The 18,231-nt window shown below is 42.7% G+C and overlaps 1 protein-coding gene across 1 annotated transcript in view; it reads right to left on the bottom strand.

Annotated features, from left to right (window-relative positions):
* The window catches only part of LOC308379624 (syntaxin-binding protein 4), a gene marked incomplete at both ends in the record, with an annotated part of 40,347 nt that extends 22,487 nt beyond the window's left edge, over positions 1–17,860 (bottom strand). The window contains 7 exons of the mRNA XM_080856840.1: positions 2–125; positions 1,782–1,861; positions 6,262–6,336; positions 6,481–6,550; positions 9,593–9,688; positions 15,596–15,669; positions 17,781–17,860. Of these exons, the coding sequence (XP_080712966.1) occupies positions 2–125; positions 1,782–1,861; positions 6,262–6,336; positions 6,481–6,550; positions 9,593–9,688; positions 15,596–15,669; positions 17,781–17,860 (599 nt within the window). The remainder of the gene's footprint in view (position 1; positions 126–1,781; positions 1,862–6,261; positions 6,337–6,480; positions 6,551–9,592; positions 9,689–15,595; positions 15,670–17,780) is intronic.
* Between the last annotated feature and the right edge of the window lie 371 nt (positions 17,861–18,231).

Here is an 18,231-nt window from a genome sequence, read left to right as displayed (position 1 = left end):
CCTGAGCGAGCGCAGTAGAGGTCCCGTGGTGTTGTAGTTGCTCTGAGATCCTGCGGGGCTGAGCAGGAGAGGACTCTGTGATCTAGACGACGAGCCAGAGGATGAGCTGTCCAGGTATCTGCCTACTTTAGCAGGATGACAAAAACAGGTCAGCATTCACACACACACACTGTGTCATTACATGGTCAGCCATTATACATCTCATGCGTACCATATTGGCTATTCCCATATAAATCTTATAATTCACCATCTTGAAAAAGCCCCGAAACCCAAACGTTACACTTCAGAGTGAATTTAATTTCCCTTTTCAACCAAATTTAGGGATTTAAATTGAAATGGATTTCATGAACACATCCTCTTCTGAGTTATTTTTTCCCCCAACTCAGACTAATTAATTGCATATCTGTGCCTTGTGGCCCCGAAGTAACTGACCCAGAATGACTTGGATTGGCTTCGGCCCCACTATTAAATATGCATTGGTATTCTGAGGTCAGACGTGAGCCACCAGATGGCAGTAAAATTTCCAATTAACTTTTCATCACGGGGACCCCGTGGAGCTCTCGCAGTTAGCTGTCATTAATATCCTTTTAAACGTGCTGATGGGGCCGCGCTGGATTTAGCCCACGGGCTTCAAAGAGCGTCAGTCACAAGTGATTATTAGCGTTGATTTCTCATAATCTGCTCTAATCTGTCAATAATAAATAATAAACGGATCAAAGGAGAATTAAGCAACTAGTGTGACTTCTTGCGGGTCTTTTTTTTCCATACTGGTTACTATCTTGTGCGAGATACATTTATGAAGAAGAACTTAGTACATTTGAGGTAATTTGCGTTTGCAGCTATGTTCCCTGGCTGAGGCAGGGAGAGGATCACTAAGGTTACAGACCAACCCTCGTTTTTTAACTGTTTTTCAATTTTTCAAATTGGGGACAGGGTATCAATAAGCCTTTACAGGAGTGCACATCTAAATTTGGATGAGATTGATTTGAGTATGTAGTAGCTTAAAGTTTGGTCATCATGACGAGGACCCGGCACCATAGATGTTTGTTTGGATGTTCGTTTACAGCCAATCCTTGAGTGTGTATTTGGAATTGTGGTATGCTGATCAATATTCCCTGTACAGCGTCCTTAGTCATGACAACCAAAAACTTCCATGCCTTTCTGAACTCCTTGGTTACATTTTTGTCAAAAGCAGCATTACATCATACCAGTACTTTAAAGTACAGGCGAGCGCAAACTTGCCAACATTTTCGGCCAAGGAACTAATCTTCTGCCCGTCGTCGCAGTACATATCTCCCTCTCGCTTTCTCTCTCTTTCTCCTTCTCTCTCTCTCTCTCTGTCAAATTAGAAGTGCCTTTCCTGAGGCTGTAGAGACAGATGTTTGCAATTGCATAATGGACAAGTGTGTTGTCATAAGCCATTTTCAAAGGCCGATTTAGTTCAACTATCTCATTTTTTTAAGGATTATAGATTCAAGTCAGAAAAAGGCTCTTCTCATTAACAAACACATTTCCTTACTTATGACAAACAGTCTGTTTCCAAGCACAATCTGTTGCCAAGCACAGACATTGTGCATGCGTGTGTGTGTGTGTCTTACCACATCAGCGTCTGAGACAATTTACAAGTATACCACTTGTTAAACCAGTGCAATGGATGAAAACGACATAGAGGTAATGTATGAACAGTAGACAGTAATTAACTGTTACTGTGTCTTTGTTGTGTGTAGGGAGACGTGTGAGAGTGTGTGTGTGTGTGTGTGCGTGTGTGTCACTGCACACACCATGCTGATTGGGCGAGTTCCGCGTCGACCCGGTGCTGCTGTTGGAGCCGTACTTCTCCAGAAGCTCTGTGAATTCTCTCCTGAAAGCAAAACACACAAACACCATCCAAACACACACACACACACACACACACACACACACACACACACACACACACACACACACACACACACACACACACACACACACCACCCAAACAAATCAAACAAACAAAAATGAAACAAAACACATTTCTGAATGCTGAATGAGATCTAGTCAATATCCGGTGCAATTTCACATCCGGATTATGCAACACACCAATGCCATTATACCTTCATTGTAGTTGGCAATGTAATATCATGACAGGTAATTCCCCTTATGTGACAGAGAATCTGTTCATCCATCATGTAATCTAAGAAGCTCCAAAGGCCTCTTAAGGACACAGACCCGGGGCAGCATTGACACTGCCTGGATAGGCGCCCTCTTCAACTACAGTGAGAGGCCGTTCACCCCAGTAAAAGGTCAGTCGCCAGGGCGATTGAAATGGTGAATGCAAAGCCGTGAACAAAAAAAAGGAAGGGACACAATCGGATTAAATGATGCGTACAAATACAAATATGCTGTTTCGAATTTTTTAACATGACAAAATATGTTCTCATTTGTGGATTTCGTGACTACATTATGACCTCAGTCTTTAAGGATAAGTGTAATAACTCCTCCCATCCATTTTTCTCTGGATATTATTTTTTATATGGTATCACACGAGCATTACAACATAATACTTCAGTTCACTGTTGCATGCAGTGATAGATAAATCGATAGATCGATAAGATAGATAGATAGATAGATAGATAGATAGATAGATAGATAGATCGATAGATAGATGGACACTTTATTTATCCCGAGAGAAATGTAGGGTTCAGTGCTATGCTGAACAAAGCCTGGACAACCATATTGGCTTTAACTATTTTTGTTTTGTTTTAAACACATTTTAAACACAACAGGGCACAGTTTGTCCAAAATTGCAGTTTCACCGCACTAGCTGACTTTATGTTAGAAAACATACTCTCAGATTGTAACATGTGATCTTCCACATTTAGATATACCAGCATATATTCAATACTGAATATTTTTAACAATAACATATCTGTCACAAAATCTACAACTGATTTAAATCTCTCCCTAATCCTCTGTCATTGTTTGGTTTATGGAGTGTATAAAGGCCTTTCTTCACCAGTTGGCCGTTAGAGAGAGCAGCCCTAAAACATTGGATGTGATCCCTCTTGTCCTGTTGTACGTGTTTACTCCGTCACTGTCCCCGGCCTCCAGCGGACACACCTCGGACAGGCAGAAGTAGGTCAGCAGAAACGCCCTACCTCCCTTTAGTTCAGACAACCTGTCATCTTTAACATCAGCTAAAAACTCTCGCTGTGTGTGTGTGTGTGTGTGCATGCGTGCGTGTCTTTTGGATGTCCACTTCCATGACTGTCCATTTGTATGTTCACTTTTTCAATGCAATTTCAATTTGACTTATCTAGCTATTCATTTAACTGGTCCCAAAAATAGAAGTGTAGTATACCTACAACTCAAACGCCATCATCCTTTGTTTGTTTGTTTGTTTTTGTTGTGTTTTGTTTACGTGTGTAGAAAGTGTGAGCACTCGTGTGCTCCTCTTAAGTCCATCTGAGGACAGCGGAGTAAACACTGAGGTGATGGGCGCCAGGCCAGAGAGAGCCCATCTCCTCCTCACCACCACATCATTACGGCCTCAAGGAGGATCACGCGCTGAGCCCAAGATGGGTAAGCTGTGGTGGGGCTGGTGTAGGGCGGGAGGGAGGACGCCCACGTTCCACGTCCCACGCTGGGGATATAATCCCCCCTGACACACTCATCATCATCGCTCCTTCCTTTACCTTACCATCCCCCAACCTCCTTCAGGACCAGCTAAGAATTGGTTAAAGGCACAGTCTGCGATTCTGGTGAAAGATATTTGACCTTAACGGACAATCATATGACACCCCTCCGACCCCGTGCTCCTGAAGCAACGTGTTGTATGGTTCCGTCTGGGCCACATTGCTTTTTCCATTTAACAGAGCCAGGACTGTGTACAAACACCTGTGTTTTTTTTTTAGACAGCTAAACAGCAGTGAGGAAAAATTAGCTAAATTTGACAAAAAAGTGTAAAGTATTGGAGCCGTGGACTGCACCTTTAAGGCAAAGTGTACAGAATAAAGCTATAACACCCTTTATTATATACAGACATGTAGAGGGAGACTAGCATTGACTAGCATGGGATTAGCATTCCCATCCATTACAATGGTAGACACTAAGCCGGTTCTGCTTACGGTTTCTTCCTGATTAACAGGGAGTTTTTCCTTGCCCCTGTTGCCATGGTGATTGCTCTGAGGGGGTTCAGACCCTGGGCTCTGTAAAGCGCCTTGAGACAATTTTTTTGCTATATAAATAAAATTGATATTTTTTTTTTTTACTAAGCCTGCTGATCAGCACAGAAGTTAATTGATCATGGCCATCAACTCTTCAATGCCATATGACTGATCTGGTTAGTAGACAATAATACTCTGTCCGTAGATTCACTGTAATCTATACACAGGTTGAAATGTTTGGAAAAGTTGTATTCTGTTTGGTGAAATGCCCACTAGCTAAAGGCTGTCTAGCTAAGGGTAGCTGCTTTAGTGGAGACAGTGCGGCATGCCTACCCCTGTTCAACCCGTTGCTTCAGCTCCTGCTCTTAACCCCTGTGGATCCCATCTCATGAACCCTTGGGTCACTCACCTGACGTTTGTTTCCTGTCCCAACTAGGTACTCATACTCTCATCTGGTAGGTTTATGTAGTTTACAAACAGTGGTTGGGGTCAGAGGGGTCAGAGAGGGGTCAGTCCTTCTACCTCTGAGTCTGACATAGAGTGCACTGATACACTAGATGCTCCAGTAATGGTTTCACACTACCAGTGATTATGATAGTGTGATTGTGATAGTGTGTGATTACCCATTTTAAGTTGATTTGGGTTTTATAAATAAGCTAAATTACTAAAACCACTGGAAAAGCTAAATATAACTGAGTGCAAGCGGTTTGGCCAACAGCCCTGGCAAGCTGCACAGGATGTGGCACACGTCTAGACGGTTTTGCCTATTAATATACTCTGTCCTGACAATGGCCTAGTAACACTGGCCAAGCATTAGTATGGCCTCAGTGTGAGGGCTTGTGGTAAGCCAAAGCTAATTATGTCTCCAGATCTCCCTATTAAAGCATCGGCTTGTGTGTGCTGTTTGTGCTTATATACAGGTTATATTCACATGTTAAACCCTGAACTTATCAAATCTTTTCCCAATGGATGTCATCTTGCCATCATCTTGGGACTTTAAAAAAAAAAACGTAATATTTTTTTGCCCTATTTTTTCTGTTCGTCGTGAAATCCTTGCTTGCTGTTTGTTTCGCTGGTTTGCTTGTTTCATGTTTTTTCTTCATGTTTTCGTGTGTGTGTGTGTGTGTGTGTGTGTGTGTGTGTGTGTGTGTAAGAATGCGTGCTGATACACTGCATCTACAGTATCTGAAGCCTGTCAGTGTTGTTGCGCTACAAGTTGAAACCACTTAGCCAATGGATGTTCCACTGGTTCTATTTTTTTCCATTGATGCTTTTTTCGGCAAAAAAAACCCCAAAACCTAAAAAAAGGGCGGAAGGCAGGAGAGGATGGGGAAGGCCTAGAGGGCCATGAGGCTCCACTGTCCAAAACCAGCACGAGGCTGCCAGAGCCCCTCTGAAGCGCGCGCCAACTAGCTCCTGTGCAACTGCCAGCACCCAGTCAGATCTAGTTTATGAACAAAATTATTCATTTTCGCTTTAAATTATTCACGGCCACCAAGCTAAGACGAGGGGTGAGGCTCAGTCACTTGAAAGGACAGAACCCAACAGGTCATAAATCAAGCATCCAGCTAACTGGAGTATTTAGGGGCAGACAGGGAATGGGAAGGGAAAACAAGGTAATTGGGAGGTCTGTGCGTTTAGATGTCACTAAACGTTTGTGTTTGTAGAGGCATTAAAAAGTGACAACTGTTGATGGTATATTCCTCTCTGTTTTTAAAGCAGCAATACGGAGTTTTGTTCCAAAACTAGTAAGCTTACTACTTAAAAGGCATGCATAAACCTTGCAAACACCACCAACAGCCCAGCTGACACTGATAGAAGCTTGCCAACACACTAACTGGTGTCTTTTGGCAGTACAATTGGCAATGTCATGTGTGTGAAAGCTTATCTTCCATTTTTGCAGGTTGTTCCAGCCCGTTACACAGATCTACATAGGGCATATCTTGGCTGGCTAGTGGGCAAGACACAGGTGTTTATATGTCCTTCACATGACCATATGCTATCAAAATGAATTTGAGGATGGTACCAAAATGAGTTGCCTATAAAACCACACCTCAAAATGTGTCAAATTGTTGCATAGTGTTACTTTAACATCTGCCTTTCACTGGCAGCTCACCTGGCATCGTCATCCCTTGCGATGAGAAGGCGCATGTGATTGGTTGAAGACGCTGATCTAAGAACGTCTACCGCCCTGCAGGAAAAGCAAAAATCGAACGAGTGAGTGAAACAGCATTATGTCCTCAAGAGAAATTAAGTTCAGTCAAACACAGTGAATGGGAGTGACTAGTTCAGTCAAACACAGTGAATGGGTGTGACTAGGTCACTAGTTGGTTACCTTTCGCTGGTGACTCCTATCAAAGTCTCTCCGTTCACCTCCAGGATCTGGTCTCCTGCTTGTAAGTTCCCTGGAAAGATGGAAAAATGGAGGGATCAGACCAATTAAAAATCAAACTTTGATACTTTCATTCATGTTCTGTGGACAACTATTTTTGTATTGGAAATGAAATGGAAAATACATTTCTTCAGAGAAAATTCTAGTTATCCACCAACTATCCCTATAGCTGCCACATTTGCTGAGGCCGTCATGGCAACCGTCTGTGACCTCTGAATCATCCCAATATACTAAATGTCCACCACTGCTGTCATCACTGTTAACTCATTGATGAGTCCAATGTATACTTCCAGTGCTTTTAAAATTGTATGAGACATTTTAAATCCAACAAATGCTTTAAATTCTGCCTGAAAAGTTGGATCAATGTCTGATAACTATCATTATTACAATCACTCAAGAAGATCTGAAGCATTCAGCGATGAAACTGACATTCGTCTCGAGAGGAACTACTAAGTCATGTATCTGATGAGCTGTTAATAGCCTCAAGTTGAGTGGCATATTGACCCACTATGAAAGATTTCCTACAGGCTCACTGGTGGCAGTCTCCTCAAACAACCTGTCCTACTTCTGAATGTGGGTTAGAACAGCCTTTGTTTTATTAATGTATTATCGAAGGGGAAGGAGCGATGGCTCGGCACTTCTTCGGCGGCAGAGGTGTAAGTTCAAGGAGTGGTGGCCGACGGGAAAAAAAAATGATTTACAGTCACGACAGTTTACTGATGGCAGATAAATTGTTCATGTCAGATTAAGACATTTCTCGGATATTTGTACATTTATGTGTCTCAACAGAGTTTTGGACTGCATTTCTCCCTACCTCATTTCTTTTATCAAGGTCACAGCCAGATTACAAGCACGACCAGTGACGTTTATTTGGTCTCTGGCTGTTGGTGGACAGGTCTGTGTAAGGTTGGAAGGTTTTTTTTAGACTCAGACTCAACCACGGATGCCGTAGGTCAGGTGTGGCTCTCACAGACGGCTTCTCATGTACGTTCATATCATCATACTCCAAAAAAAACTTCAGGTGTAATTAGTTCTTTACAGTTACACTTAACTAATTTGGTGTTATGCAATGCATTTGAGCAATGCAGAAAATGTATGATATACATAATTCCACACGAAAGAAGCAGGCTTTGTGTTTCCTAATGCTGGATAATGACATTTGATCACTGAATCGAAATCTTTTTTTTATTGCTGATCTGTATATCCATATATCCATAGTCATACAGGACACCTCAGAAAAGTGATGTTTTGTCCTCATTTCAGGCAGAAGCTTTAATTAAGCACTGTACGATAGTCTGGATCATACACTAATTGAAGTTCCAGCATCAAAGTAAAATTTTCCATAAAGACCCTCACTAGAGCTGCCCCCTCGGCCTTCATTCTTGTACGGAAGGTCGGCCCAGTTTCGCCAACGAGTCTTTTATAGACAATTTCATTTTTGCTTTCTTTGGCCTTTGCTCTCTCCAAAATGTGAACAACATCGCTGCACACATTCTCAAGCCCTCTCACCCCATCATATATCTTAATAGACCATTGTTCTTCATCTCTGTTCAAGATCATTATCGTCCTTTCATTATAGGCCATATCGCAGTTTTATTCCGTTCCTCATTAAACGTTTGATCACACACTCACCAAAGGCTTCAGCACTGACCCAGGGCTGAGGACAGGGTGACGAACATAAGAACATTTACAAACAGTAGTCTTACTAACTATCTCCTCCAAAGTGACTCTCAGTAAACTGACATGAGTCATCTCAGCACTATTTATTCACATAAGCAAATGGGCAAATAAGCACTGGTGGAATCAAGTTAAACCGGATAAGCTGCCAGTGCATGGTTTAGCATCATAGTGCAAATAGTGTTCAAGACATATTCTATAATGTGTAATCCATTATATTAAAACCCTAGAAACACCAACATGTAATACAGTGTGCTAACTGCTGCGATTACATAGCTGAAAATCTACGTATCGTTACGTAGATGTATTAATTTAGATAGATAGATAGATAGATGGATACTTTATTGATCCCGAGGGAAATTAAGGAAATGTTCTGTATATGCAACCCAGTCCAGTCATCGTGACAGTGGTAATGCCTAAGTGAAGGGACGTGGCAGTGCAGTGGTGCTAGTGTTTACAGCGCACACAGAGTGGGAAAGACCCACTAATTCCCGGCAGGCAGAGGCTTTAGCAGCGCTACACGGAGCACTCTCCTGCACGTGAGCGACTTAAGACTTAAGTGTAGGCATGCGTTGGGGGATACTACTGGGCAAACTGTTGCTAAGAGACCGAACAGGTGTGACTGGGTAACATAAACACTTTTTTTACACACAGGGCTGATGCTCCGAGAGAGTGAGAGAGAGAGAGAGAGAGAGAGTGAGAGAGAGAGACAGAGAGATAGAGAAAAAATTAGAAAATGAAAGAGAGATAGAGAGGGAGAAAATGAGAGAGAGAGAAAATGAGAGAGAGAGAGAGAGAGAGAGAGAGAGAGAGAGAGAGAGAGATGTGAGATCAGGAGAGAACAGGGTTTTGGATGAACAGCAAGACGCACTAATGAGAGTTCGTAAGTGATTTACAGAAACTAAGATTGAGACTTCAATTCCTCTCTTTAAGCCCAAACCCAAACACATCTGAAGGACACACAGTAGGATGTCCCACGCACTCTCTAAATGTGACTTTTCAAACCAAGGTGACGTCCCAGATGTCAGATGCTTTGATTGCTAATAATGGGATTGCCGCTCATCATTAGTGAAAGCCTTCCAAAACCAGGTGGATCAAGGCAATTGAATTAAACAACAGCGGCAGCTCAAAAGATTTATTTGGACTAATCAGTTGGGCGCAAGGTCTGCCATCCATAAGAATGGCTTGGTTGAAGCTCTGAGTGGCATGTTACACCTGCATCCTTACATCAAGCATATTTGAAATAGGAGGCATTTCTAGAAAACAAGGTTTTATCTTCCATGAAGAATACAATACCCAATTGAAGCATCTACTATTCGTTAATACATTTTTTCAAAAAATAATTGCATCAAATAATACATAAATGAATGAATCTTACCATCAATTGAAGCAAGGCCACCTGGTAAAATCCTTTTGACGTAGACTCCAAACTCTTCCCCCGTCATTTCCTTTACTCCTCCAATGACTTTGATCCCTGTGAGAGAGGAATTAAGTGTTCAAGAGGGAATGTAACGCTTTCTTTGGGGGCGGGCTGGACTATATAACCTTAAATATCATGAAAAATTGTGATGATAAATCCATGATAATTTCAAAACAGTTTCAAAAGACCAATTTGCCTTTCACATGCCTCAGGATGTGTTTGTGTGTGTGTGTCCACCAACATCCTTTCCTTGGGATTTGAGTGTGTGTGTATTATTTTATCTAGATTCATAACAAGTTACCAACGTTAAATGACTCATGGAAAAGACATCAGGTGAAATACTCATGGAAGACATCAGGTAAAATATTAACTCTGTTGTTTTTTGGGGGTGCACCCCACCTTTGATTCATCTTCTTTACAACTTGAATAACAACACGTTGACATTTCATCCGTAATAAAGAGATGATACTCCTTGATCTCCACTGTCTTCACCTCCGAAACATGTAGTGCAATTTTGATGTGCGCTGTTGTTATGTCCTAAAATGGTGCATGCGCGACTCACATCTACGTTTGACTCACATCGGCCAGGGACAGATGGGCTGGATTGCCACTGGATTTTAACAGGTCTCATACTGCCAAGTTCCAACTGAGGAGTTTAAGCATGTCCAGCACATGTGGAGTTGCGACCTCCAGCAGCTTAAAATAGAGGAGGGTGGGTGCGTGACCAGAGAAGTTTGGCTGCTTGAATCTGAGCATAAATACTCATCTAAGGCCAAGTGTGACTCTTAAGGTCAAGCTATACCTGACTGGCAGCCAAGCTTAGTAGTAGGGCCTACGGGGCCTCACGAAGGCCAAAAACCAGTAGATAATCCTACATCAACTCCGTAGCATTGCCACTAGGTCTTCCGAATACAGTCTCTGCGTGATAAAGACTACTCAGGAGCAGATTAAATTAGTATTACTGCGTAAAACTACTACTACTACTACTACTACTACTACTACTACTACCCTAACCTTTAAACTTTCTCTTTGGCCCCTCTCCTCCATTCCCCCTTCTTTTTCACCACTTTTATTCTCCTTAGTTTTTCCTTTTCAGATTGGTCCTCTATTTGTTTGTCTTGATGAACCTTTACATTCTCTTTTAATTTATTCTAATATTTAATATTTATTATTATTTATAAATGATACACATAATTAACCACATCTCTAATCTTTTATCGACTCATTTTACATGTTTTCACCATTTTAACTCTTCATCCTTTTCCTCCAATCCACATCATCTTTTCCACAGATTCTCATCCTGGCCCCTCTTCCTAAACCTCCATCTAGCTCTGGACTGTTTCCACCCAATGCACTTTTCTGTTTTGTTTTCCTTACCTTCCGTTGGTCACCCACTCACTTTTTTGCTTGGCATATTCCAATTTTCTAATTTTTTCCCGAGCACTTACTTTATAAAAGCACTTACCTCAACTTTAGCACTTATCATGGATCCTAGTCCAGGCCCCATAACCTAAACCTCACCCCCACCCTTAACCCCTAGGTGTACCGCCCTCTGACTTACCCCAGTCCCGTACATTATATCACTGACCTTTTTATCTTCCTTTGGCCTCCACTTCTATTTCCCACCTTTTCCATCCCCAATTTACTGACTCTTTTTTTTATCCGTTGGCCACCATCTCCTTTGCAATCAAACAACCAAACCCCCCCCCCCCCCCCCATCTGTCAATTGGATCGGCCAGTGCACCCATGGCTAAGGTCACACTAAAACCAACATTTCATCATACTACTACTACTACGACTACTACTACTACTACTACTACTACTACTACTAATGGTAGAGAAGAACTTGCTTGGTAGGGCCACAGCAGACTAGTTAAACTAAATTGGATTACAATTGAGTTAGGGGGCAGGCAAGGTGAGAACAGGAGGCACTGGGTGTCCTGTACTCTGAGCACTGACGTCCCAGCAGGAGAAAGGAGCGAGGCTGAACCCCGACCTCCAGCTTTGGGCAGAATCCCCCGTGGTGTGCCTTGCACGTTCCACACACTATTGACAGGTAGGTGAGATAATTAGACCCTAGACAGCTTACAGGCTCAGTGTCCCACGGCACAGAGCCGTCAGCGAATGAGGATTTAGGCGTCGCCAGGGGTCAGCACCTTAGTAACGCTCTTAGTCGGCCTTTACAAGTCGCCTTGTGCGATAGAAGGCCACCCATATTGTGAGGGGACAACAAATTGGTTGGTGGGGTCAAGGTCTTATTCTGTTTTCATGTCTTCAATCCTTTAAGACAGTGGTTTACCAGAGTATGGGGTGAGAAATAAGACAGTGGTTCCCAGGTTACGGGATGAGAAATAAATATCCTAGTAGCCTAGTATACAAATAAGATGTAAATACAAAATGCACAATGTGTGAACACCTTATGCAGACTAATGTAAGATATTTAGAAAGGCCATCCTGCTTTAGGATGGTTAGTTAGGACTGAGGCAAGAACATGTGCCGCCATATGACTGCAAAAGCTGAAGATCTGCCCGGTAACGAGGCGGTCCTATCCCTGTGTTTCTGTGCCCAACACTCACTGCAGGCCTAGTTTCACACTCATGCTCCGATTAGACTTTCTAGTCGTGTATGTCTGGATGTGTGTGTGTGTGTGTGTGTTTGTGTGACTGTGACTGTGAGTGTGAGTGTGAGTGTGTGTGTGTTTAACTGTATGTATGTATGTGTGTTCAACTTTGAGTGTGTGTGTGTGTGTGTGTGCGTGTGTGTGTGTGTTCAACTGTGAGTGTGTGTGTGTGTGTGTGTGTGTGTCTGTGTCTTTTTAACTGTATGTGTGTTCAACTGTGAGTGTGAGTGTGTGTGCGTGTGTGTGTCTGTTCAACTGTGAGTGTGTGTGTGTGTGTGTGTGTGTGTGTGTGTGTGTGTGTGTGTGTGTGTGTGTGTGTGTGTGTGTGTGTGTCTGTGTCTGTTCAACGGTGAGTGTGTATGTGTGTGTGTGTCTGTGTCTGTTCAACTGTGAGTGTGTGTGTGTGTCCGTCTGTTTTACGGTATGTGTGTTGAACTGTGAGTGTGTGTGTGTGTGTGTGTCTGTTCAACTTTGAGTGTGTGTGTGTCTGTGTCTGTTCAACTGTGAGTGTGTGTGTGTGTGTGTGTGCACACGCAACTGGGGTCTTTGATGTTGTTACACGGCCTGGATGTCCACAGAAGCTGGTGGATGATGCTCCAGCCCAGGCAACCATTCGCCTCAACACACACACACGCTTTCATAACGAACATCTGAACCGCGAGAGGAGAGGACTGGGTTGAATCTTTGACAACTCTACGGGTTATTATTAATGTTAGCACTCTGAAAAAACAACTCCAAGTCCAGCTGGCAGGCAGCCTGTTCTTTGCATGTCTTTCAGTTTGTTGTAGTGTGAAAAATGCACCACACAGTACAATATGTTACTGCTAACTGTGTTAAGGCCGTAAACTGCACTTTAACAAAACTCACTTTAAATGCTCTGCGTAGGCTAAATATATAGATGGTGCAGTTTGCATAGAGGAATCTTTTTTAGCATTGTTCTCTGCTGAAGGGGCTCTCTAAAGAATGGTAAGTCTCCTGTAGAATGGTGGGTACAAATCTGGGACTTCATTTATAAAACTCAGGGTAGATTCCAACCCCAAAACATTGCGTATGCACAAACCGTACGGAAATATTCTGATTTTTAAAATAACCGTAGGCACCTGTATGCAGGCAGTCGTGTCGGGTTGGGGTGGCGCCCAGCTGTACGCAGTCGTATCGCTATAAATAACAATCTGCGTTTAATTGTGCATGCGTGCACGAGCGTCATACACCTCCCAGTGTCATCCCACAATCATCCGTAAACGGTCAGTGCAAAATGACTCATGAATATGCTAACATTTATAACGAGCCTTTGTTGGATAATGGTTGAGGGAAACTTGCATAAAGAAGTCGAAGTTTGCAGAGTGAGAGAAAGTTTACCACCAGACATACACCTTAAACATGTACTGAGTGAAATGGGTTCAAACTTGTTAAGAAGTCTAGCCTAACATTTGTCTGGTCATATCATAGACCATGGCATCGAAGACAGTGTGTAACAGAACTTATGGACAAAACAAAGTAACTAATTTCATAGACAAAAGTAAGTGTAAACCTGATCAAGTAATTTGATATGGGCATATTGTTTGATATTGACCGGTCTTTCTTCTGCTTTTCATCTGGGGCTGAGTTTTTGTTGTTGCCAGTGCATGGGTGAAAGGATTCATGGAAATGCGCACCTTTTTCCGCATAGAACTTTTCTATGAAGCCTGATGGTTACAGTGACAGAAACATTTCATCCCAGTTTACGCAGCTTTTTTTGTGCATCTTTATAAGTGAGGCCCCTTTTTTTTAGTCAAGAAGATCCTTTAATGTCAGGAAATTGTATGTGTAGAAGTAGTTCTATGTAGAACCTACAGCAAAGGGATCCCACAATCAAATCTATTTTCAACATGAGGAACCCCTTGCTGGCTTGACGTCTTCACGGCCTTAACCTTAGTTTTTTAAGGTTAATTCGCAGTCCAGACAACAGTTGCTCAAGAAATCTGCTGATATAATATATTTTCGTGTCTGCTGTGGGGTTCATAGACCATGTCACCTTGCCTCCCAGATGCACCATGCAGCTGTTGGTGCTTGTTATCGAGAGGTCAGAGAGATTATGCGTTCTGCTCGGAGACGGTTGTTGATGCCACGGGAGGGTAAATGCCCACAAGCTTCCCAGCCGTCTGCCAACCTCTTCAAATTCTGTCAAGCGTCACTTGTCTGTTTCCAGTCCGTTGGCCTTGAGAGTGTATTTCTTGCCCTCACACAGTGTCTTTTTTTAATGCAGAAATATGAACAGCCCTGCATTCTGGATGCGCTCATACATAGCTGCAAATCACACCGACAACAATAATCAAAATTTAAGAGGAAGCCTATTTATCCCCCCTCCCCGAATGCAATGCGCCATCCCTTAAACCTCGCATTCTCTGCACACATAGCAACAACTTTTTTTGTCCCTCCGCCAAAAATAGCTGGGGTTTGCTTCAGTAATACAACGAATTGTTGAGTGTGCAACTGCGACTGTAAGGAGGACAGGTTTAAGGAGCTTAGTGCTGTCCCTGAATGGCGTTTTGATGTATTGTGTTACTAGAGATGAGGCAGAGGTGTACACTGACAAAGAGTGTGTGTGTGTGTGTGTGTGTGTGTGTGTGTGTGTGTGTGTGTGTGTGAGAGAGAGAGAGAGAGAGAGAGAAAGCAAGAATGAGAGGAAGATAGAGCCAGAGAGAGAAAGAGAGAGAGAGAGAGAAATGTGAGAAAAAATAACTGTCATCATTTTGGCTCAGGGTTGAATTCTACCCCACTGCTCAGCAACAAGGCATACATCAGCCCAGATAAAAGCTTGAAGCCTCCTTACCCCTGCCCCCCCCCCCCCCACCCGAACCCCACACCCGACTCCCCTACACCCCATCTCTGCTGTTGGGCACCCCAGTGTTACACACTCTTTGCCCTCTTTAATATCTCTCTCTTTCTCTCTCTCACTATCTCTCTCTCTCTCTCACTCTCTCTTACTCTTTATCTCTGCAATGACAAATCCAACCGTTTTTCCATTTTTCATTCTCAATTTTTTTGTTCTAATTTGGCCTCCCTTTGAATGTGAGTTCAGAGCGTGCTTGACGAGCAGCAGGCCCAGTGTCAGAATGCTTCAGGATTCGCACAGCAGCATCCAGCATGTTCAGGTTGCCCCAGTTTACGGGAATACAGTACAGTGCGGAAAATAACATGGGGCCACGTGTAATAATAAATAAGCTGTATGGATTCAGATATGATCTGTCTGGACATTTGACAGTTTGAAAAGGTGCAGTGGAGTTAGAGCAGTGATGTGGGAGTCAGGGGGGGGGGGAGCCATGTCAGCCAACGCAAACACGCGACGACCATGCACTTACCTAATCCATTCTCACAGTCTGTGAATTCCATGGAATGAACAGCCCGGTCGGCGCCGTACGGACCCATGAGTGTCCTTTAAGAGCAGGAAAAAGGGAGAGAAATGTTATAATTACTACCATTGTTTTGTGTTTAAATGTACCAATCCTGGAGGATGCTTAGAGACCCTTCACGAGTAGCCCACTCTGTGAAGCATTTACAATGACTAGATATTTTTTCAGACTCTAGCCATTGAGTGGTGGAAGAGGATAAGGACATTAAAAGGGATGTGAAACATAAAAGAAAATAAGATGATCTTATTTTGTGAGATTGGTTTCACGGACACTAAGGATGTGCAATTACAAACACTACCTTGATTTTCCTCTCTTCCTGGTGATGAGTTGTTCAAGGATTTCCATGAGTTAAGAGTGAAGAGACTTCAAAGTGACGAAGAGCTATTTTTCCATTGAACCACACCACTCCTCTCCTCTGGTCTTTAATATGTGGCTTATGAATAAAAACAGGAATTATGGAGAGGCCCTCACGAGAAGGTCAACTGTATCATTAGCCCCTCGAATCTTCCCTCGGCCGCCACCTTAATGCCGAACGGCACAACATCATAGCCTGTAACAACAACACCGCCACGCGAAAAATGGAAATAATCAGCTTGATGTGTGTTTAATTATCGCAGTATTTCTTGTCTAAGAGCCTAAAACGAATGCTATCGTAGTTAGCACACTAATTACAGCAGCCAATCTGCACCACATCACTGAAGCAGAGATGGAGAACCCTGCTGCGCTGCGTGGTCTTCTCAGGCTATGAGACCAACACACTGCATGTTCCCACCCTTGAGCAATCAGCATTAATTTTGCAGGGCAAAGTGTCCTGCAGTGGACAGACCATTAAAGGCTGCCTGGTCCTTGATAAACACCCTTGTAATGCCATGTTGTTTTTCTTTCTGTCTCAGTGAGGTAGTGATGGTACCACAATAACGGCACAGCAAAAACACAAACAAACTATAAGCTAGCAGGTTTAAGGTTTAACATAGAGTACAGACTTTTTCAGGTCAAGATAAGGTAACCCAAAACATCATTCATATATTTTTTTTTAATGCATTTTTATTAATAGATTAATTCATTGGTTTTAACCAAACCTTGTCAAACTACAATTACTTACCAGTGTTGGGTTTTTGGTTTCCTAAAATACACTTTTCTTAGTTTTTGTACATGTGTAAATGCTATCATTTTCATGCACAAACAATTGAAATTCAATTGTACACAGCAAACATATGTGCAATGATGATAATTGAAGTCTTCTGTTGTAATCTGTCATCACCAAATGGCGCATATGTCCACAGAGAAAGCCATTTCGACAGCCCACAGCCCCTAATACAGACTGAGCTTTTGATTTTAATCAGTGACTTCCGCTGGTCTAGGTGTCAGGGATGGCTATTAGGATGATGTTACATAATAACAATAAATATAAAGGAGCAAAAGGGCAGTAAAAGGATTCACCATTACTCATGAACATAGTGAACAAAACACAAATGGTTATCAGCTGTCCTCTTAATGGCAGACCATAGTATATTTATAAAAAATACTGCAAGAAGGAAGTAAACACAGTGAACTGTGCACTGCAATACACACAAATGTGCGTTTTTCCAGAGATGGAACCGCGCACCGAGTCCTTATTTGGAATCATGGAAACACTGTACTTTGTTCTCCTGCATTGCCAGATTTGAAATGAAAAGCAAAACTGTCCCACGCCCCTCTCATAATCTGAGTGAAAGGCTGAACTGAATACTATCATATTTCGTTGGGCTGCCATGGCACGTGCACCTGCAAGAAGGCTGTGTACAAAGCAAAGCCAAGCACTCGTGTAGCCACGGAGAGCGCCCAAGCAACAGCGCGAAACCAAAATTTTACTGAAACACACCGAAACTTCACTTTCTTGTCACGGTGTTGTGTTTTTCACAGATTCAAATGATGTATCTGGATAGCACAACACCTTAGCCCCTTCAAATGTACAAAATGGTGTTTTGCTCATATCATCACATATCCCAGCGGTCGCACAGTATGTCCTCTCGCGCAAAGCAGCCTATGCACTCAACCCATGCACGGGAACAGCTTAGCGCTCTTTTAGTCAACAGCCCGTTAAGAAAAACAAACTTAACAACGTCCCAGAACATTTTGAAATTCATTTACCTACTGATGAGGACAGCTCCTTTGTACATCACCCCGAATGTGGGCATTTTGAGGGGTTTTCTTATCGACGGCATATAAGAGCATTCTCCGGTGCCTCACCACCGCGCAGACGTCCTCTCCACCGCGAGCCACATGATCCTCTATTACAGTTCTCTAATTCCATGCACAGTTAACAGATCATCCCAAACATCACTAACTTTGCAGTCAGATTAAATCTTATGCAATATGGCCACAACTGGGAGGAAAAATGTTTCCTTAAATGTCTTTAAACTAAACTCTTCTCATTAATTACGGGGAAATTAAATTGCTTTCTTTTTGGAAGCCTTACAGCGCCTGCTTTCCACCACTGAAGATAACGGTTCCAAAACAACGCGCCAAATTCTTCGTAAGCTGCCTGTTGATATTACGTGCTCTAAGTGCCTGAATTCAAATACAAACCAGACAAAAATCGTTAT

Source organism: Sprattus sprattus (assembly GCF_963457725.1).
Source record: "Sprattus sprattus genome assembly, chromosome: 18".
Classification (NCBI taxonomy): Eukaryota; Metazoa; Chordata; class Actinopteri; order Clupeiformes; family Clupeidae; genus Sprattus; species Sprattus sprattus.
The sequence above is the reverse complement of the archived record's forward strand: the minus strand, read 5'-3'. Positions and strand labels throughout refer to the sequence as shown.